Raw genomic sequence first — 22,500 nt, 5'->3', positions numbered from 1 at the left:
AAAATGAATGTAAAATGAACCAAACGCCATTTATCAACGTGTGAACACCTGCAGGCCTTCTAACTGAAGATCATCTGATCACACTGCGTGCTGTGTGGCGGCATGAGAGATCCATAAAGACTGTCCGTATAGTGATCAATTTGCCATAATAGTCAGGAGAACGACGGTTATCGATTTTTCTCCTTTGGGAATCCAACACTTCACCTTTGCCTATAGGCCAAACCTTTCTGCGCAGCCTGAACTGTAGTGTGCAAAACAGCACCTGTATCGATCAGCGTGTGGTTGTCCTTTTTGTGAGAAATGATTGGCTGGAGCGTGCGTCTGAGAGCACGAGCATGTGCGACCGCTGTGGCCGTGGGACAGAAGCTGTACTGTTTTACACGCAGGTATTTTAAGGTTCACGTGTTCAACACAGTGTCCCTGCGCTGGAGGACGTTGCCCCCAGTGAAAATGAATGGCGGAGGTATTCTCGTATTATCCGTCTCCATGTACTGGGGTTCAGCCCTGCTCATAGAAGATATCGTCTACTTCTGGGGAGGAAAATTTGGAGGAAAACTGCTTTATGCCTTTGATGTCGACGCCCACAGATGGTTCAAGCCCCAGGTTTCTGGGTCTGTTCCAGAGTGGAGGAGGAACCACTCAGCCTGTGTCTTGGGGAAGGTCATGTACGTCTATGGAGGATGCAACATGCGGACTGGGGGCCTTAATGGCACGATGTACACATTGGACACCAACACGATGGTCTGGACTTTAATTAACGCCAGAGGCACTCTGCCAGATGCTTCATATGGTCACTCTGCCACCATCATTGGGACGAAGATGTTTGTATTTGGGGGCATAGGGGACCAGCAACAGCTCTACAATAATATCAGAGTGTTTGACACAGAGACCAACCTTTGGCTGAGCATACCTTCTCAACAGATTCTCCCAAATGTACGCAGGGATCATTCAGTCTTTACCTACAATGGAGAGCTGTACATATTTGGTGGCCGCAACAATGACCAAACCTTCAATGATGTGTGGAAATTCCGTCCAGAGACTTTCTCCTGGAAGAAGGTTGAGCCCAAGGGGACAGACCAGCCGACTCCAAGGCATAGTTTAAATTGCTGTATGGTGGGAGATCGTATCATCCTCCTTGGAAATAACTCCAGAACTCCCAATGATAATCCCTGTCCCAATTATACACCCAATTACTTGTACATCTTAGACTTGAGTCCTAGTCTTAAAACGCTGTGCAAGCAAGCCGTTATTCAGTACGCTCTGGATCAGTCTGAGCTTCCACATGGCATCAAGTGGGAACTGGCAGCCATGGGGGACAGATGGTGGAATGATACAGACACATATAACACAGACACTGGGTTTTTCACCCAGTGTCAATGATCTAATGTGATCCTGGGCTCTACACTGGGAAGAGCAACGGACTGACCTCATGGCTCTACACTGGGAAGAGCAACGGACTGACCTCATGGGCTCTACACTGGGAAGAGCAACGGACTGACCTCATGGGCTCTACACTGGGAAGAGCAACGGACTGACCTCATGGGCTCTACACTGGGAAGAGCAACGGACTGACCTCATGGGCTCTACACTGGGAAGAGCAACGGACTGACCTCATGGCTCTACACTGGGAAGAGCAACGGACTGACCTCATGGCTCTACACTGGGAAGAGCAACGGACTGACCTCATGGGCTCTACACTGGGAAGAGCAACGGACTGACCTCATGGGCTCTACACTGGGAAGAGCAACGGACTGACCTCATGGGCTCTACACTGGGAAGAGCAACGGACTGACCTCATGGCTCTACACTGGGAAGAGCAACAGACTGACCTCATGGCTCTACACTGGGAAGAGCAACGGACTGACCTCATGGGCTCTACACTGGGAAGAGCAACGGACTGACCTCATGGCTCTACACTGGGAAGAGCAACGGACTGACCTCATGGCTCTACACTGGGAAGAGCAACGGACTGACCTCATGGCTCTACACTGGGAAGAGCAACGGACTGACCTCATGCTTCCTTCAATGCATGAGTCTCCAAGCCGAGTTTCCCCGGTTGGACGTAGCTCGTAGAAGTAACGGTTCCTTTTCCCCTCCATCAGGCCGGCAGTATACTGCATGTTTTTGTAAAGGTACCTACCCTAGGGGACATGGGGAGAACATGCAAACTCCACACAGAAAGGCCCTTTCGCCAACAAGTATGGGTATGCCTCGGGTATGGGCACTGATGATGCGGAGGAGAGAACACGTCCCCAGTGCCCACAGCGTCCCCAGCGGGAATCGAACCCAGGACCTTCTAGCTGTGAGGCGGGGTCACTGTGCCCCCTCTATGATGCATTATAAGCTCATTTATAATGCATGCTAATGCAATTATAAGATATTACAATGCTCATTATAAGTGCTGGTCATAATGCACTATGTGCTCAGGGGACAGAACATTATAAGTAAGTTTTCCATCTTTAATGGTCATTCGTAGTTGTATTTTACTATAATCAGAGTAATATAGTAAGAGAGTGGCGACACTAGCGTTGACTCCCATTGGAACAATGGAATGTGGAAGTGCTCATTCTATCTCATGGGATAGTTCCAGCCATAGGAGAAATGTTTGGAACTATATAGCCCAGAGTAGGAGAGTGTCTAATGGGGTCGTTGTGTGAATGGAATCAATCAACACCTTCTCTGAAGCTTTAACCCATTTTGGGCGGGAACCCCTTTTGGTGTTTTAAACATTATGTTATAATTTAGCTATTGAAAAATAACAGATCTACAAGCTCATAGCGCGCCACCGAGTGGCGCGCTACGAGCTTGTAGGTCTGCTATTTTTGAAAAGTCGTGAAAATGTGGTGCAAATCTTTTCAGATGCGGGTCCGTGGCCCAATAGAGACAATTCTGGGGGTCCTTGACACGAAAAAGGTTGAGCACCACTGACATAGAAACATGGGTTTTTCAGAAAATGTAGGATTTTGAAGCCTTTTTTTTTTAATCGACCTCAGTCCAAAATGGGTTAAGGGGTGGAGAAGATGCGGTTAAACCGTTGCTTTGGGCTGGGCTGGGCTGGGTGCACAGTACACTGTGGAACATATATGTGCAGGCGCGCACATGCACACACACACAGAGACAGACATGTTTCAATGCTCCCGGAATGCAATGACCTCCCGCTCCTTGCTCTCTCTTCCTCCTACCTACCCTATTACCTCAGCTGCTCCTTGCTCTCTCTTCCTCCTACCTACCCTATTCCCACTACCTCAGCTTGCTCTCTCTTCCTCCTACCTACCCTATTCCCACTACCTCAGCTGCACACTGATTAGCATTTAAGTGCAGCTGGATCACACTTTATCTCGCGTCGACGACGGAGGACGCGGTGTGCTCTCTAAAAGCGCTGACCGGGCGGTTAGAGACGGAAGAGGGTGTGAATGCCATGTTGGAAATGTGTTGAGCTGAAAGGAATTAATTTCCTGACGCTGATGCACATTGCACACACGCGAGAGCACACACGCACACACGCACACACGCACACACACACACACACACACACACACACAGACACACGGTGGTGAGTGTTATTTTAGTAACACCCTATGTGTGTCCCACAGTATTTAAAGTAAAACCTTGGAAAAACGAAATCGTCTCTTGTCGGGTGGAAACTTTTCAGGATTCAAATTCAAAAGCATCAAAAGTAGCAGATCTACAAGCTCGAAACGCGAATTGTGATTGATTGATTGATTGAAATATTTATTAACAGTTTGCAGAATTACAGTACATTTCGAGCACAAACTCAATACAAAGGCTGTTAACTGTGAGTGGACGACCCAATTAAGCATTACACTTGTTTACAACAGGGTCCACCATGTTCAATTCATCAAAACATTTAGAGACGTACAAATAGACACTTCTATATAGACAAACAACAGAACAGGAATTCATCATAATGGAGGTAAAAAGGGAAAAGAAACATATACAGTGAGGGAAAAAAAGGGGGGAGGGATTCAGATTTTACGGGTGTGTGATGCTGTAATATTATCAATAGGACATTAATTAGGGCAAATTAATGTCCTATTGGGCAAAATCCACAGATTCTTCTTCTTTCATGTCACGATGGAAAGATGAGTTTCTCTTCTTTCCGCCAGGAAAAACAAACCCACATTGTAAACCAGCTTCTGTGCTTTAGCCCATTTTGGGCGGGAACCCCTTTTTTTGGTGTTTCAAGCATTATGTTATACTTTAGCTATTGAAAAAATAGCAGATCTACAAGCTCATAGCGCGCCACCGAGTGCCGCGCTATGAACTTGTAGGTCTGCTATTTTTGCAAAAAAATGTGGTGCAAATCTTTTAATATATATTCTTTCAAAGTGAATGTTTTTAACTCGGGTCTAAATGGATTTGTTGTGGGCAGTTCAATATGGCTTGTTTTCACCAAAAAATACATTCTGGGAAAAAATACATAGGAGTTAGAAGCTTTTTCTTTTCTTTTTTTTTTTACACAAATGCTTAGCATTGGAGTGGATAGGATGGAGTATTGTTTTTTGTGGGGGGGTCACATGATTCCCGGGTGAACACCGTTCTTAGGTTGGCGAAGAGCGCCCTCTAGCGGTATCACTGAAAACAACAAAATAATGACGGAGAACAAAACACACACAAAGAACAGTTAGAATATGGAGATGAGAGGTTTCTAAATCAGTGCTTCCCAAACGTTTTCATGTCAAGGACCCCCAAAATTGACACTTATTAGTCCGCGGACCCCCATTTGAAAAGATATGCCAGAGACCCCCATAAAATATTGTTATGGCTCTAGCAGTGAATCTCAACCTGTTTAATTTCAAGGACCCCCCCCAGTGTGACATGCATTAGGCTACGGACCCCCATTTAATGGCATTTCTATCTCTGGGACCCCCAATGTATATTGTAAAATCGAGGTTAATTTAACTCTTGAGAGTGTACAAATGCATTTGTACACTCTCAGAGTCTCAGACCCATAAGGGTCCATTTGGTTCCGTGGACCCGTTAGGGTTCATTTGGTTCCATTTGTACACTCTCAGAGTCTCAGACCCATAAGGGTCCATTTGGTTCCTAACTATCATTTAGCTGGGGACCCCCTGGAACTCCCTCAAGGACCCCTGGGGGTCCCCGGACCCACTGAATGACAGATTGCATTGTGTTATTTTGTCGCCAGGCACACGAAGACCCGATGTACGACCTGATCCGGGAGAACCGGAGGAACGAGAAGGAGACCAGGTACAGTACATCCTGTTGTTTTTAGAACAGGAGGAACGAGAAGGAGACCAGGTACAGTACATCCTGTTGTTTTTAGAACAGGAGGAACGAGAAGGAGACCAGGTACAGTACATCCTGTTGTTTTTAGAAGGAGACCAGGTACAGGACATCCTGTTGTTTTTAGAAGGAGACCAGGTACAGGACATCCTGTTGTTTTTAGAACAGGAGGAACGAGAAGGAGACCAGGTACAGTACATCCTGTTGTTTTTAGAACAGGAGGAACGAGAAGGAGACCAGGTACAGTACATCCTGTTGTTTTTAGGGTGTGGGTTCGTTTAAAAAAAATAAAAGCATGGAATTGTATTATTCACATCCCCCTTTTGTTCAATTTCCCAAACAAACTGCTGCTTTCTGCAAAGTGCACCGAAGAGCAGCCAAACACCTGTCATCACCCACGCACGCGCGCGCGCACACACACACACACACACACACACACACACACACACACACACACACACACACCACAGGGAACTGAAGTCCGGAATGGTTTCCACTTTCCAGAACCTCCACAGTGCCCGTGCAGTGCCAGCTCATAGAGGAATGTCATCTCGGCAGATTATATGACTATATTCACAGAATTGGATCATTACACTTAAACCATTGTTATACTTCCTTGACCAGGGGGGCTCCAGGGGTGTATATACTGGGGTCCCAAACCTGTTTTTTTCCCTCCCCCCCACCCTACACTACAAGCTCGCAAAGCGTCGCAACGCAGAGCTCTCCCCCGTCGACGCCCGTTAGCCGTGCCAGCCCAGTTGTATCCCTGTGCCTGCTGCGTGTGGAATGGCAGCACATAACCCCCCCCCCACCCCACCCCACCCCCTTTCCCAGTGTGTGTGTGTTTATGTGTGACTACACAGAGGTTACTCAGAGGCCAGTGCATTTTTTTAAACAGAAATATCACTTTAACAGCTTCCCTCCGTACCTATTCACGCCTTTTATTTCATTGTCTTTCCATTTAGTTTCATTTCACGCTTTCAAGAGTTCAATTATTGTTAAAAATAAACAATAAACATCAGTTAGTTTTCAAGAAGTGTACACGATTAGATAATGTAGAATATTTGTTATTTTTATCGTTTGCCTGTTACCTCTCCTGTGGTACAACGTAGTTACAACATCAATACAGCGTGGAATTGTGAACAAAATCTCATCCAACGATAGCAAAACATTCTACGTTTTGGGTCCGAGTGAGTCGACGCTAAATCTCATCAAATGGTGGTCAAACCGTGGCTCAAATGCCGAATATATAATGGGCCTTGATGTGAAAAAGGTTCAGAACCACTGCTGTGAAGGCAGCGTAGTGTAGAGTGTCAACTTCAGTCCTTCATGCAGCTCAACCATCGACCGTGTTAAACCCTTCATGCAGCTCAACCGTCGACCGTGTTAAACCCTTCATGCAGCTCAACCGTCGACCGTGTTAAACCCTTCATGCAGCTCAACCGTCGACCGTGTTAAACCCTTCATGCAGCTCAACCGTCGACCGTGTTAAACCCTTCATGCAGCTCAACCGTCGACCGTGTTAAACCCTTCATGCAGCTCAACCGTCGACCGTGTTAAACCCTTCATGCAGCTCAACCGTCGACCGCGTTAAACCCTTCATGCAGCTCAACCGTCGACCGCGTTAAACCCTTCATGCAGCTCAACCGTCGACCGCGTTAAATCCTTCATGCAGCTCAACCGTCGACCGTGTTAAACCCTTCATGCAGCTCAACCGTCGACCGCGTTAAATCCTTCATGCAGCTCAACCGTCGACCGCGTTAAACCCTTCATGCAGCTCAAGCGTCGACCGTGTTAAATCCTTCATGCAGCTCAACCGTCGACCGCGTTAAACCCTTCATGCAGCTCAACCGTCGACCGCGTTAAATCCTTCATGCAGCTCAACCGTCGACCGCGTTAAATCCTTCATGCAGCTCAAACGTTGACCGCGTTAAATCCTTCATGCAGCTCAACCGTCGACCGCGTTAAATCCTTCATGCAGCTCAAACGTCGACCGCGTTAAACCCTTCATGCAGCTCAACCGTCGACCGCGTTAAATCCTTCATGCAGCTCAAGCGTCGACCGTGTTATTTCCGCATGCCTTCAACAGTCTGTTTTCCACCAGCTGTGAAACCAGAGCTAATTCAAGTAAACACCTTCCTTAAAGGGGCATTCCACTCATTTTCAACATTTTACTATGTCATTAACCCATTTTGGGCGGGAACCCCTTTTGGTGTTAGCATTATGTTATGCTTTAGCTATTTTTGAAAAATCGAAGAACGACTGACATAGAAACATAGCTTTTTCAGAAAACTGTAATTTTCAAACAGACATTTTTAGAATCTGATCTCAGGTCAAAATGGGTTAATATACCTTAGAGTTGTTGTGTGGAAAACTGGAAATAATAAAAAAAAGTTCCCCCATTCTGTGTTTCCTAGAACTGGAGGTCTGAAAAAAATCATTAACATGGTGAATCACATCTCGATGACATCATCAAGATGTGATTCACCATGTTAATGATTTTTTAATGGGATGGTTGCTTTTTCTGCTTTTTGTGCGTGTGCGTCTGTGCGTGCGTGCGTGTGGAGGAGGGGGGGGGGGGGGGGGGGGGGGGGCAGTCAGCTGTTGGGTTCGCATTCCAGTCTCTCACACACAACCTGCACCGCTCAGTTTGCACGTGTATGATTCTTTTTTCTTTCTTCTGAAAACATATCTTCGATATTTTCTGGAACAGTGGGTCCTGTGGGTATGCGATCTCACCCCAGTGAGCCCCCCCCCCCCCCCCCCCCCAGCCCAGTTCACTCTGCTTTCATAACCCCAGGCCATGGATCTCACCCCCCCCCCCCCCCCAGCCCAGTTCACTCTGCTTTCATAACCCCAGGCCATGGATCTCACCCCCCCCCCCCCCCCAGCCCAGTTCACTCTGCTTTCATAACCCCAGGCCATGGATCTCACCCCCCCCCCCCCCCCCCCAGCCCAGTTCACTCTGCTCTCATAACCCCAGGCCATGGATCTCACCCCCCCCCCCCCCCCAGCCCAGTTCACTCTGCTTTCATAACCCCAGGCCATGGATCTCACCCCCCCCCCCCCCCCCCAGCCCAGTTCACTCTGCTCTCATAACCCCAGGCCATGGATCTCACCCCCCCCCCCCCCCCCAGCCCAGTTCACTCTGCTCTCATAACCCCAGGCCATGGATCTCACCCCCCCCCCCCCCCCCCCAGCCCAGTTCACTCTGCTCTCATAACCCCAGGCCATGGATCTCACCCCCCCCCCCCCCCCCCCCCAGCCCAGTTCACTCTGCTCTCATAACCCCAGGCCATGGATCTCACCCCCCCCCCCCCCCCCAGCCCAGTTCACTCTGCTCTCATAACCCCAGGCCATGGATCTCACCCCCCCCCCCCCCCCCCAGCCCAGTTCACTCTGCTCTCATAACCCCAGGCCATGGATCTCACCCCCCCCCCCCCCCCAGCCCAGTTCACTCTGCTCTCATAACCCCAGGCCATGGATCTCACCCCCCCCCCCCCCCAGCCAGTTCACTCTGCTCTCATAACCCCAGGCCATGGATCTCACCCCCCCCCCCCCTCCCCCCAGCCCAGTTCACTCTGCTCTCATAACCCCAGGCCATGGATCTCACCCCCCCCCCCCCCCCCCAGCCCAGTTCACTCTGCTCTCATAACCCCAGGCCATGGATCTCACCCCCCCCCCCCCCCCCCCAGCCCAGTTCACTCTGCTCTCATAACCCCAGGCCATGGATCTCACCCCCCCCCCCCCCCCCCCCAGCCCAGTTCACTCTGCTCTCATAACCCCAGGCCATGGATCTCACCCCCCCCCCCCCCCCCCAGCCCAGTTCACTCTGCTCTCATAACCCCAGGCCATGGATCTCACCCCCCCCCCCCCCCCCCCAGCCCAGTTCACTCTGCTCTCATAACCCCAGGCCATGGATCTCACCCCCCCCCCCCCCCCCCAGCCCAGTTCACTCTGCTCTCATAACCCCAGGCCATGGATCTCACCCCCCCCCCCCCCCCCCAGCCCAGTTCACTCTGCTCTCATAACCCCAGGCCATGGATCTCACCCCCCCCCCCCCCCCCCCCAGCCCAGTTCACTCTGCTCTCATAACCCCAGGCCATGGATCTCACCCCCCCCCCCCCCCCCCCCCCAGCCCAGTTCACTCTGCTCTCATAACCCCAGGCCATGGATCTCACCCCCCCCCCAGCCCAGTTCACTCTGCTCTCATAACCCCAGGCCATGGATCTCACCCCCCCCCCCCCCCCCCCCCCCCCCAGCCAGTTCACTCTGCTCTCATAACCCAGGCCATGGATCTCACCCCCCCCCCCCCCCCCCCAGCCCAGTTCACTCTGCTCTCATAACCCCAGGCCATGGGATCTCACCCCCCCCCCCCCCCCCCCCCCAGCCCAGTTCACTCTGCTCTCATAACCCCAGGCCATGGATCTCACCCCCCCCCCCCCCCCCCCCCAGCCCAGTTCACTCTGCTCTCATAACCCCAGGCCATGGATCTCACCCCCCCCCCCCCCCCAGCCCAGTTCACTCTGCTCTCATAACCCCAGGCCATGGATCTCACCCCCCCCCCCCCCCCCAGCCCAGTTCACTCTGCTCTCATAACCCCAGGCCATGGATCTCACCCCCCCCCCCCCCCCAGCCCAGTTCACTCTGCTCTCATAACCCCAGCCATGGATCTCACCCCCCCCCCCCCCCCCCAGCCCAGTTCACTCTGCTCTCATAACCCCAGGCCATGGATCTCACCCCCCCCCCCCCCAGCCCAGTTCACTCTGCTCTCATAACCCCAGGCCATGGATCTCACCCCCCCCCCCCCCAGCCCAGTTCACTCTGCTCTCATAACCCCAGGCCATGGATCTCACCCCCCCCCCCCCCCCCCAGCCCAGTTCACTCTGCTCTCATAACCCCAGGCCATGGATCTCACCCCCCCCCCCCCCCCCCAGCCAGTTCACTCTGCTCTCATAACCCCAGGCCATGGATCTCACCCCCCCCCCCCCCCCCCCAGCCCAGTTCACTCTGCTCTCATAACCCCAGGCCCATGGATCTCACCCCCCCCCCCCCCCCCCCCAGCCCAGTTCACTCTGCTCTCATACCCCAGGCCATGGATCTCACCCCCCCCCCCCCCCAGCCCAGTTCACTCTGCTCTCATAACCCCAGGCCATGGATCTCACCCCCCCCCCCCCCCCCAGCCAGTTCACTCTGCTCTCATAACCCCAGGCCATGGATCTCACCCCCCCCCCCCCCCAGCCCAGTTCACTCTGCTTTCATAACCCCAGGCCATGGATCTCACCCCCCCCCCCCCCCCAGCCCAGTTCACTCTGCTTTCATAACCCCAGGCCATGGATCTCACCCCCCCCCCCCCCCCCCCAGCCCAGTTCACTCTGCTTTCATAACCCCAGGCCATGGATCGCATTCTCTAAGCACAACAGACACTTATTTTAACCCACTAAAACCCGAGGCAGATTCTACACATTCCTTCTAGAGTCTAAATCAACGTTTTGGTGCTGTGGATGGACCCCAAAAATTATATGTATTTGCCCCTCCCCCCTCTCCCCCTCATCTGAAAATGGTCTGTGCCAGGGACCCCCAGCAGAGAAGAAAACAATTTCAAACGTATTTCCACATTTTTCAAATACTTTAAAGATTTCTTTCAATTCATCAAGCTCGTAGCGTGGACCATAGTGACGCGCTGCGAGCATTTAATTGGTAGTTCACCCTCCTATTTAAATTATTTTTGCAGTGTAAAACTATCACTTATCATATGCGCTCTCTGGACTATTTGATCCTTGAGATCCCGCAGTCGGCTTGGAAAATGTGCTTTCAATTTCTGTGCTCTGCATCTTTGGAACACCTTATACAGACTTCACTCAATTATATCTCTCTAGTCTCCCTATAGGTCGTTATCTCTCTAGTCTCCCTATAGGTCGTTATCTCTCTAGTCTCCCTATAGGTCGTTATCTCTCTAGTCTCCCTATAGGTCGTTATCTCTCTAGTCTCCCTATAGGTCGTTATCTCTCTAGTCTCCCTATAGGTCGTTTTCAGTCGGACAGATCAACTTTTTGATCACCGTTTGAATTGATGTTGATGGAATAAACATTTTCTTTATTTTCATATTATTGTTGTTCTTCGTGTTGTTGTAATCTCTGCACCGCTGGAAAAGAGGGTCCCAGCCCTCCATGTGTTTTCCCGAGAACTAAATAAAGATTGAAATGAAATGAAATATTGATGCCATCTTAACATCTCTCTCTCTCTCCTCTCTCTCTCCTCAGGATCCAGCAGCTTCAACAACTCCTCCAAGACACCACCTCCTCTGACAGCTCCTCCTCCTCCTCCTCTTCCTCCTCCTCCTCCTCCTCTGACAACCGCAAGAAGAGGAAGAAGGCCAAGGAGAAGAAGAAGAAGAAAGAGAAGAAGAAGAAAAAGAAGAAGAGAAAGCACAAGTCGTCCAAAGCGGCCGGCCACTCGGACTCTGACTGACGAGCCAGGCCGGCGGCTCGTTGGCGCGTACCCTCCCAGTCCTCTAGGACAGAGGTTCCTCAACCTTTCTATTACCACAGACCGGGCTGACAGTTCATGAAATGTTCGCGGACCGGCTATGGGTGGGGGGGCAGGGTTGCGTTGCGTCGTGGTCGAGCATCATCGTACCAAAACACGGAAGACAGTTGGACTGGCCTCAAGTAGCCTACACGCTGCTATAAATATTATTATATCACAACACGGACTCAAAGCTATTTATAAAACCACAGTCAGTGACTTGTCGCTGACGAATCCCTTGGTATCTTCGTGATTCGACCGAATCTTAACTGTTCACAGCTGAAAATCCCGGTAACGCACCCGCACGGTTATAGATTCACGGTCAGGAAAACGTTGCGTACCAGTGGGACATGTCCCGCGTACCAGTGGGACATGTCCCGCGTACCAGCACCGGTACAACCTCTGCCTCTAGGAGGCTTACTAGCATGCGTAGTAGCATGTACTGTAGCATGCTGCTAGGTAGTATACTGTACTTGTATAGTATAAGTATGTATTAAAACGCGGGGGTTAGCAGCAGCAGCTATAGGGTTTGAGCTGAGTGGAATAGTAAGAGAGTGGCAACACGCTTTGATCTCGCCGCAAAGCGGGTGCATATGGGCTATAGTTCCAAACATTGGAACTATCCCATTGAGATAGAATGAGCACTTCCGCATTCCATTCGCCTTACAATGGGAGTCAAGGGTAGTGTCGCCACTCTCTTACTAGATTACTCTGTGTTTGGGATCCACTCTCTTACTAGTTCACTCTGGGTTTGGGTTCCAGAATCGAATCCAACATTTGAGGGACCAGGAATCGGTTCTGTGCATCACATTTTGAAACTTTTTTTTTTCTTTTTCATCACACTGGACACTTTTACACCAAAAGAACGTTGGTGATAGAACTGGTTCCGGTCTTTATTCTTTTATGATGGTTTTTATATCACATCTGTATCTTCCAACCTGAACAGTGAGTGACTTTGGTTCCCACTTCAGGGCAAGAAATATTTTTTGGTTCCAGTTCAGAACCAACTTTTAGTGATCTGAACCAATTAATTTGGTTCAAAAATTAACCCATTCATATTATACTTTTAGTTATTGAAAAATAGCAGATCTACAAGCTCATAGCGCAGCACCGAGTGTTGTAGATCTGCTATTTTTTTTAAATCGTGAAAATGTGGCGCAAATATAGATTGACGTTTATAGATTGGGGTCGTGGCCAATTACATCTAAGTTTGGGGTTCCTTCACATGAAATAGTTTGAGCACCACTGATACAGAAACATAGGGTTTTCTTGATTTAGATTTTTAGGGGTGTTGACTTGACGTCTGCTATAGCACTGGTTACCAAACTGTTTCATGTCAAGGACCCGCAAGTTGACACTAATTAGAACGCGGACCCCCATTTGAAAAGATATGCCAGGGACCCCCATAAGAGAAGATTTTTACGGCTCTAGCAGTGACTCTCAACCCATTTAGTTTTAAGGATCCCCTGTTTGACATGCATTATAGTCTACGGACCCCCATTTAATGGCATTTCTATCTCTGGGACCCCCAATTTATATTGTAAAATCTATGTTAATTTAACTCTGAGAGTGTGCAAATGGACCCATAAGGGTCCAATTTCCATTTTCCATTTGTACACTCAAAAGTTAGACCTGTAAGGGTCCATTTGGTTCCATTTGTACACTCAAAAGTCACAGACCTGTAAGGGTCCATTTTGGATCCCCATATAGGATTTGGTCCCCTTATAGGGGACCGTTAAGAAGAGTGAATAAAAAATCGTTAAAATCCTTCCGGATCCCAAACTCGGCAGCAGCCACTGTGCTGTAGCGCCACCTCCTGGCGTGTACACTCCTCTGCAGGGATCAGAAAGAACTCAAGTGTTATTTCTTCCTTCCTGTGCATGACTCATCATCCCATGATGCATTGCATTTTGCCCCGTAGGGTCACGGTGCCATTAGATAGACCAGGGGTGGGCAACTGGCGGCCCGGGGGCCACATGCGGCCCCCACCTTCACTTAATGTGGCCCTCAGGTTAATGTCAGAATACTGATATAATATTGGTTTCAGCTGTTTACAATTCCACAACATGCAAACATGACCCGCTGTTATTACTTCAGTCTAAATTAGTAGCTCATTGCTCAACACAAGTATAATTAAAGGCATTTGAAATGCCTTTAATTCAAATGTTCATTTTCAGGATTCCAATTCGGTTTTCAATTCGAATATAGCAAAAAATGCGACGCGTTTTGAGCTTGTAGATCGGCTATTTTTGCTACGACAGTAATATGCACTGTGGCCCTCTGGAGTGAATGTGGAAATATATTGGCCCTGGCCATCGTCAAAGTTGCCCACCCCTGAGATAGACTATGGAGAGGCTGCTTAACCCATTCTGGGAGGGAACCCCTTTTGGTGTTTTAAGCATTATGTTATACTTTAGCTATTGAAAAATAGCAGATATACAAACTCATAGCGCGGCACCGAGTGCTATATAAATATTTGACGTTTTTCGGAAAACTTAGGTCAGGATTTAGAGGCGTTTTTATTTCGACGTCGGGCCTAAATGGGTTAAGGATGCTGTCAATGCGCTGAATGCGACACTCACTCCGCTTCCGTTACGTCTTTGCGGTCGCATACATTAGTCCTATTTACTCTGAATCGAATGATTCCACGTATCGCTGCCGTCGGGTGGAAACTTCACGTGTCCAAATTAACCCATTTTGACCTGAGATCAGATTCTTAAAATGTCTTCTACATCCTGACAGTTTTCTGAAAAAGCTATGTTTCTATGTCAGTGGTTCTTCGATTTTTTCAAAAATAGCAGACCTACAAGCTCATAGCGCGCCACTCGGTGGCGCGCTATGAGCTTGTAGATCTGCTATTTTTCAATAGCTAAAGCATAACATAATGCTACCACCAAAAGGGGTTCCCGCCCAATATGAGTTAAGAAACATCAAAAGTAGCAAACCTACAAGCTCAAAATGTGCCGCTTCGTGCCACGCGTTGAGCTTGTAGATCTGCTACTTTTGATTGGTTTGTTAATGATCAAGTATAGGGCGTTGATGAAAAAAAAACACACAAAGTCAAACAAATATGGAGATGCAGTTTTCTGCCCGAAAGAGACTATGTCTAGCTTGCTGCTCAGCAGATTTTTTTTTAAATGTATATGTCTGTGAACGGAAATCACAAAAGAGATGACATGCTAACGTTGGCAACGTTTCAGGAGGCGTAGTTACAGACTCATGTCCAACACTGACTGTTCGTTTTCAGGATTCGCGTTCAAAAGTAGAAGATCGACAAACTAAAAAATGCGTTCCTTTGCACTGCGTTTCGAGCCTGTGGCTCTGCTACTCTTAATAATTGGTACTTTTGTGTGGTGTGATCTACAGTAGGGCGTTTTATTTATGAAAAAATAAACATATGGAAATAAGAGATTTTTCTGCCCCCGATGTAACATTCGAAGATTTGTGGCGTCGAGAGACTAAATAAGACTCAAATAACGTGTCGTGTGCACTGTGCTCCTTCTTGTGTCAGGAATCCTGATGTTGGGAGTATGATTTTTTTTAGGAACTACAAAACGTGTCATTAAGAGATTGTCTCCGCCGTTTTCAGCCCATTGCCGTTATTAACCCATTTTGAGCGGGAACCCCTTTTGGTGTTACATACATTATGTTATAATTTAGCTATTGAAAAATATCAGATCTACAAGCTCATAGCACGCCACCGAGTGGCGCGCTATGAACTTGTAGGTCTGCCATTTTTGAAAAATCGTTAAAATGTGCCTCAAATCTTTCCGAAAATTGTCATGATTTAGAAAACTTTTTTTTCAAAATTTCGACGTCAGGCCTGAATGGGTTAAATACTTTGATTGTAGGGTTGTGTGGAACTCTGGGAGGGGGAGGGGGTGGGCATAATATAAGGCATTTCATTTGTTCCCTCTCTCTCTCTCTCACTTCCCACCCACATACGCACACACACACACACAAGCCTGGCTGTTTGAAATGCTTACAACAGCACATAAATATTTAGGAATGATCTTTTGAGGTTGGAATATGTATATTTCGCTGCCTAATGCGGCCCTGGGGAGCCCTGCAGGGGCGAGAGCCAGAATGTATGTTGAATGTGTTCCTCTGTTGCCGGGGAAGACTATAAAGATGTCATTTTATCCTCTCCCGACAACTCCTGTTGGCTGTAAAAAGAGTACGAAAAAGAAGGAAGGAAGGATTAATAAAAGGTGTCAGTTTGGCCTTGGCTTTGACTACTTTTTTTCCCTCTGCCGTGCAATGTGCTGCTTCCCCTCCTGAGTTGTTTTCCTCTGCCGTGCAATGTGCTGCTTCCCCTCCTGAGTTGTTTTCCTCTGCCGTGCAATGCGCTGCTTCCCCTCCTGAGTTGCGAAGGATGAATTTCCTAAAGTCGATTGGGAAAAAAGTACAAACATTAGCCCGTTCGCACCGGGAACGCATCCGTGTCATTTTATTGTAGATTTTAGCTATTCGAAAATATCTTTGAATATTAATTATATTTGAAAGTGAAAATTTTTTGAAAAAAAAGGAGAAGAGCCATGCCGCACAGCTCGTAATCACGATGCAAGAAACCTTTATTTAACCGACGTTTCGGGCAAACAAGATGCCTTCTTCAGGGTATGGAAAATGAATAAAATCCGCACATCCAGTCGAGTAAGAGTCTTTGTTTAATGATCAAAGTGCTCCGCAGCAGCAGTCATACCAGACAGACAAACGCGTTTCGGCGCGCAGGCCTTCGTCAGTGTCAAAATTGCTTCAGGGTATGACCTGAAGAAGTGAAAACATGAAAGCGAACATTTTTAACTCAAATCTTTGCCTCTGTGGGTCCTGGAACAAAACATTTTGTGATGTTGGGGTAGGGTGGGCTATCTGGGATGCTGCCAAATACATCTAATTTTGGGTGGTCGTTGACCTGAAATGGTGTGAGCCCCAGTACAGCCACTGATATTGAAACATGGGTTTCTCATCAAAAGGGATTTAGAAGACATGTGTAGAACGCGCCTCGGGTCTTAAGGGGTTAAGCGTTGTGTGGTGACCTTCCTCCTCAGAGCCGGCGAACACATTCATTTGGATCACGGAGCAGCAGAGCTGCTGCACTGAGCCAGGGAGCAGCAGAGCTGCTGCACTGAGCCAGGGAGCAGCAGAGCTGCTGCACTGAGCCAGGGGCGCCATGCGCACTGCACTCAGTATGGGCTGGTTCACGGAGCAGCAGAGCTGCTGCACTGAGCCAGGGGCGCCATGCGGAGCAGCAGAGCTGCTGCACTGAGCCAGGGGCGCCATGCGGAGCAGCAGAGCTGCTGCACTGAGCCAGGGGCGCCATGCGGAGCAGCAGAGCTGCTGCACTGAGCCAGGGGCGCCATGCGCACTGAACTGAGCTGCTGCACTGAGCCAGGGGTGGATCACGGAGCAGCAGAGCTGCTGCACTGAGCCAGGGGCGCCATGCACACTGCACTCAGTATGGGCTGGTTTTAGAGAGAGAAACAAGCAAGCAGGCCCTGTGAAAACGACCCCAAAAGAAGCGACTATACTAGGGGCCGATTCATACTTCTATTTTACCGCTGTTTCGACGCTGTAGTGCCGAAATGATTTCGGCTCGTCAGAAATTTTCAGTAGCGCCAAACCACAACAGAAACAAAATCTGCTCTATGAAAAATCTGCTTTTTATTTTATTATATTTTTATTTTTTGTAGTTATGTATGCATGTATTTTGTGTATGTGTGTATATATATATATTTATTTTATTTCCTCCAGACTGTTCCGACTATCCTTGGGATTGTGGGTGGGGGGAGGGTGGGATAGGGGATTGAGTTTTATTTTTATATTTTATATGTCTGTCTAATACTTGCCCCTGGGCTACTGTCGAAAAACCTGAATAAAAAGATTTTGAAAAGAAAGAAATTTTCAGTAGCACCGAAGAGCCGACTTTAGGACGGTACCCGCCCCCCCCGAACCTCAAATGACGTCACATTGTAGGCTCTACAGAGCCGGACCGACTTTTATTCGGCTCTAAAATAGGAGTATGAATCGCGCCTAGGCCAGGCCAGGTTCATTGCCTAACGTTTTGGAGCAGTCAAGTCAAGGGCAGTGTTGTTTTTGGCAGCAGTTTTAGTTTTAGTCATAGTCTTTTGAATTCCTTTAGTTTTAGTCACCAGGAATGTCTTAGTGTTAGTATAGTTTTACTCGACTAAATATAAGATTTTAGTCGACTGAAATGTATTTTGGCGGGCCTTGATGCCGTCGTAATGACTGATTTTACACTTGCTGTATGTAAATAGCCAATCTACAAGCTCATTGCGTCGCAACGTTGAACATTTTAGTCTAGTTTTTATTTGTTGGCGAAATTGTCAGTATATTTAGTCTTAGTTTTAGTCATAGCTTTGTTTTCATTTAGTTTCCCTTTTAGTTTTTGTCAGTGGAAAAAGGTATAGCCGACGAAAATTTTTCGTCTTAGTTTTAGTCGACGAAATCAACCCCGTTCAAGGGACCCCCAAATGAATGTGTTTGGCCACAGATTTGGCTATTTTTGGTCAACGTTCCCCCACTTATAACAAGTGGTTAAACGTCAAGTTATTTTCAATCTGTCCTATAAATGGAAACAGACATTCTCTCAAGTTTTCCCTCATGACATCAGACATACAGTATCTTCTAGGGGGAAAGATTTGCATATGTTCGTCCCGTAATAGATTCTAAAGATTTACAATGTAGTCCAGCTAGGGGCTGCCGTGGATGACAAGTTATTTACAGCGGTGCCACCGCCCCCCATCCCCCCCCCCCCCCACTGCTCAAAAGGCGAGAGCTCTACCGACTGAGCTATACCCAGACATGCTTAACCCATTTCCATCTGACGTCGAAATTTAAAAAATGTCTTCTAAATCATGACAATTTTCAAATACTATATGTTTCTATGTCAGTGGTGCTCAAGCATTTTCATGTCAAGGACCCTCAAAAATATATGTATTTGGCCGCCGACCCCCATCTGAAAATATGTTGTTCCAGGGGCCCCCAGAAGCAAAGATTTGAGTTAAAATATATATTCAAAGATTTGCGGCACATTTTCACGATTGTTCAAAAATAGCAGACCTACAAGCTCGTAGCGCGGCACTCGGTGCCGCGCTACGAGCTTGTAGGTCTGCTATTTTTCAATAGCCAAAGCATAACATAAAGGGGTTCCCGTACTGAATGGATTAACAACTAAAGTACTCTTGGCAACCATGTCTTTTTTTCCCCCCAAAGGGCCTTTTCACAGACCGTAACGTGACCGTAACCGTAACGTTTCACAGACCGTAACGTGCACTCAGCCGGTGCAACAATGAGTCAATAAAGACTGACCTCCGATGGAAGCGAACTTCACATCATCACAGTCCCCTACACAGACACACACAGACACACACACACAGACACACACACACACAGACACACACACACACACAACTCCCTGTCACAGCACTGTGTCAGAATCACCCATCATATCAGCCCTGCATCAAAGGAGGTGTCCCCCGTTTAAACCATTTTGGGGCGGGAACCCCTTTTGGTGTTTTAAGCATTCTGTTCTACTTTAGCTATTGAAAAATAGCAGATCTACAAGCTCGTAGCTTGTAGATCTGCTATTTTTGAAAAGTCGTGAAAATGTAGCGCAAATCATTGAATATATATTTCAGAGCGAACATTTTTAACTAAAATATTGGCTTCTGGGGGGGTCCCTGGAACTACATATTTTCAGATGGGGGTCCGTGGCCCAATAGAGATAATTCTGGGGGTCCTTGACATGAAAAAGGTTGAGCACCACTGACTGGGCTTTACAGAAAAATGTTAGGATTTAGAAGATTTTTTTTGTTATCGACCTCAGTCCAAAATGGGTTAATGAGTCGGACGTTTATAAGGAGGTGCCCTCCATGGACGCGAGGAGGACATTTAGAAGGAGGTGCCCTCCATGGACACGAGGAGGACATTTAGAAGGAGGTGCCCTCCATGGACACGAGGAGGACGCCTAGAAGGAGGTGCCCTCCATGGACGCAAGGAGGACGCCTAGAAGGAGGTGCCCTCCATGGACACGAGGAGGACATTTAGAAGGAGGTGCCCTCCATGGACACGAGGACGTTTAGAAGGAGGTGCCCTCCATGGACGCGAGGAGGACGTTTAGAAGGAGGTGCCCTCCATGGACACGAGGAGGACATTTAGAAGGAGGTGCCCTCCATGGACACGAGGACGTTTAGAAGGAGGTGCCCTCCATGGACACGAGGAGGACATTTAGAAGGAGGTGCCCTCCATGGACACGAGGACGTTTAGAAGGAGGTGCCCTCCATGGACGCGAGGACATTTAGAAGGAGGTGCCCTCCATGGACACGAGGACGTTTAGAAGGAGGTGCCCTCCATGGACGCGAGGACATTTAGAAGGAGGTGCCCTCCATGGACACGAGGACGTTTAGAAGGAGGTGCCCTCCATGGACGCGAGGACATTTAGAAGGAGGTGCCCTCCATGGACACGAGGACGTTTAGAAGGAGGTGCCCTCCATGGGACGCGAGGACATTTAGAAGGAGGTGCCCTCCATGGACACGAGGACGTTTAGAAGGAGGTGCCCTCCATGGACGCGAGGAGGACATTTAGAAGGAGGTGCCCTCCATGGACGCGAGGAGGATGCCTAGAAGGAGGTGCCCTCCATGGACGCGAGGAGGACGCCTAGAAGGAGGTGCCCTCCATGGACGCGAGGAGGACGTTTAGAAGGAGGTGCCCTCCATGGACGCGAGGAGGACATTTAGAAGGAGGTGCCCTCCATGGACGCGAGGAGGACATTTAGAAGGAGGTGCCCTCCATGGACGCGAGGAGGACATTTAGAAGGAGGTGCCCTCCATGGACGCGAGGAGGACATTTAGAAGGAGGTGCCCTCCATGGACGCGAGGAGGACATTTAGAAGGAGGTGCCCTCCATGGACGCGAGGAGGACGTTTAGAAGGAGGTGCCCTCCATGGACGCGAGAAGGACATTTAGAAGGAGGTGCCCTCCATGGACGCGAGGAGGACGTTTAGAAGGAGGTGCCCTCCATGGACGCGAGGAGGACGTTTTGAAGGAGGTGCCCCTCCATGGACGCGAGGAGGACGTTTAGAAGGAGGTGCCCTCCATGGACACGAGGAGGACATTTAGAAGGAGGTGCCCTCCATGGACGCGAGGAGGACGTTTAGAAGGAGGTGCCACCCCTGGGAGTAGAAGTAGCACCCCCCCACCCACCCATCCCCATGGGAGTGAGGGGGACGAATTACCAGCCCCCCCCCCCCCCCCTCCTTGGGGACGTGAGGAATCGGAACCGTTCCCTCTCGTCCCTTAATGACCCAGTGATATAAGAAGCTCAATTATTAAAGCCGGTCTACAGGGAACACACCGCGATCTGTGTCCTAGTATTCGTGACTGACTACAAATATAGCTCACGGCATGGATGGAGGAACATGTGTGGTGGAAAGTAATCTTATTAAAGTAGCCTATACCTTTTACTCAAGTATAGTGTACTTTTGAAGTACCCTCGGTACAGTCGGTACTGTACTGAGGTACCTCGGTGCAGTCGGTACTGTACTGAGGTACCTCGGTACAGTCGGTACTGTACTGAGGTACCTCGGTGCAAGTCGGTACTGTACTGAGGTACCTCGGTGCAGTCGGTACTGTACTGAGGTACCTCGGTACAGTTGGTACTGTACTGAGGTACCTCGGTACAGTACCGACTGTACTGAGGTACCTCGGTACAGTTGGTACTGTACGAGGTACCTCGTACAGTTGGTACTGTACTGAGGTACCTCGGTACAGTACCGACTGTACTGAGGTACCTCGGTACAGTTGGTACTGTACTGAGGTACCCTCGGTACAGTACCGACTGTACTGAGGTACCTCGGTGCAGTCGGTACTGTACTGAGGTACCCTCGGTACAGTTGGTACTGTACTGAGGTACCTCGGTACAGTACCGACTGTACTGAGGTACACTCGGGTACAGTTGGTACTGTACTGAGGTACCTCGGTACAGTCGGTACTGTACTGAGGTACCTCGGTACAGTTGGTACTGTACTGAGGTACCTCGGTACAGTCGGTACTGTACTGAGGTACCTCTCGGTACAGTCGGTACTGTACTGAGGTACCTCTCGGTACAGTCGGTACTGTACTGAGGTACCTCTCGGTACAGTCGGTACTGTACTGAGGTACCTTTGCTTTACTTGAGTGTTCTTGTTATTTTTTTTATCCTTTTACTCCAGTACAGCTCTCTGCATGCGTGCGTGTGTGCGTGCGTGTGCGAGTGCGTGTGTGTGAGTGAGACGGAGAGTGAGTGAGTGACTGATCACACAGACACACAGCCATGAGCGACTGTCAGTTTAGTTTCCCTGTGGAGACTTGAGAGCTTCATTTGATTCTCTCTCTCTGACATCCCTCTCTCTCTCTCTCTCTCTCTCTCTCTCTGACATCCCTCTCTCTCTCTCTCTCTGACATCCCCCCCCTCTCTCTCTCTCTCTCTCTCTCTCTCTCTGACATCCCTCTCTCTCTCTGACATCCCTCTCTCTCTCTCTCTCTCTCTCTCTCTCTGACATCCCTCTCTCTCTCTGACATCCCTCTCTCTCTCTCTCTCTCCTCTCTCTCTCTCTGACATCCCTCTCTCTCTCTCTCTGACATCCCTCTCTCTCTCTCTCTCTCTCTCTGACATCCCTCTCTCTCTCTCTCTGACATCCCTCTCTC

The 22,500-nt window shown here is 49.0% G+C and overlaps 1 protein-coding gene across 1 annotated transcript in view; it reads left to right on the top strand.

Annotated features, from left to right (window-relative positions):
• Positions 1 to 16,018, top strand: part of rp9 (RP9 pre-mRNA splicing factor) — a 46,299-nt gene extending 30,281 nt beyond the window's left edge. The window contains exons 5-6 of the mRNA XM_079523449.1: positions 5,171 to 5,232; positions 11,532 to 16,018. Coding sequence (XP_079379575.1) covers positions 5,171 to 5,232; positions 11,532 to 11,739 — 270 coding nt within the window. The 3' untranslated portion in view covers positions 11,740 to 16,018. The remainder of the gene's footprint in view (positions 1 to 5,170; positions 5,233 to 11,531) is intronic.
• Positions 16,019 to 22,500: the final 6,482 nt, after the last annotated feature.

This window comes from Electrona antarctica, assembly GCF_951216825.1.
Source record: "Electrona antarctica genome assembly, chromosome: 15".
NCBI lineage: Eukaryota > Metazoa > Chordata > Actinopteri > Myctophiformes > Myctophidae > Electrona > Electrona antarctica.
Note: the sequence above shows the minus strand (reverse complement) of the source record. Positions and strands in the feature narration are given on the sequence as shown.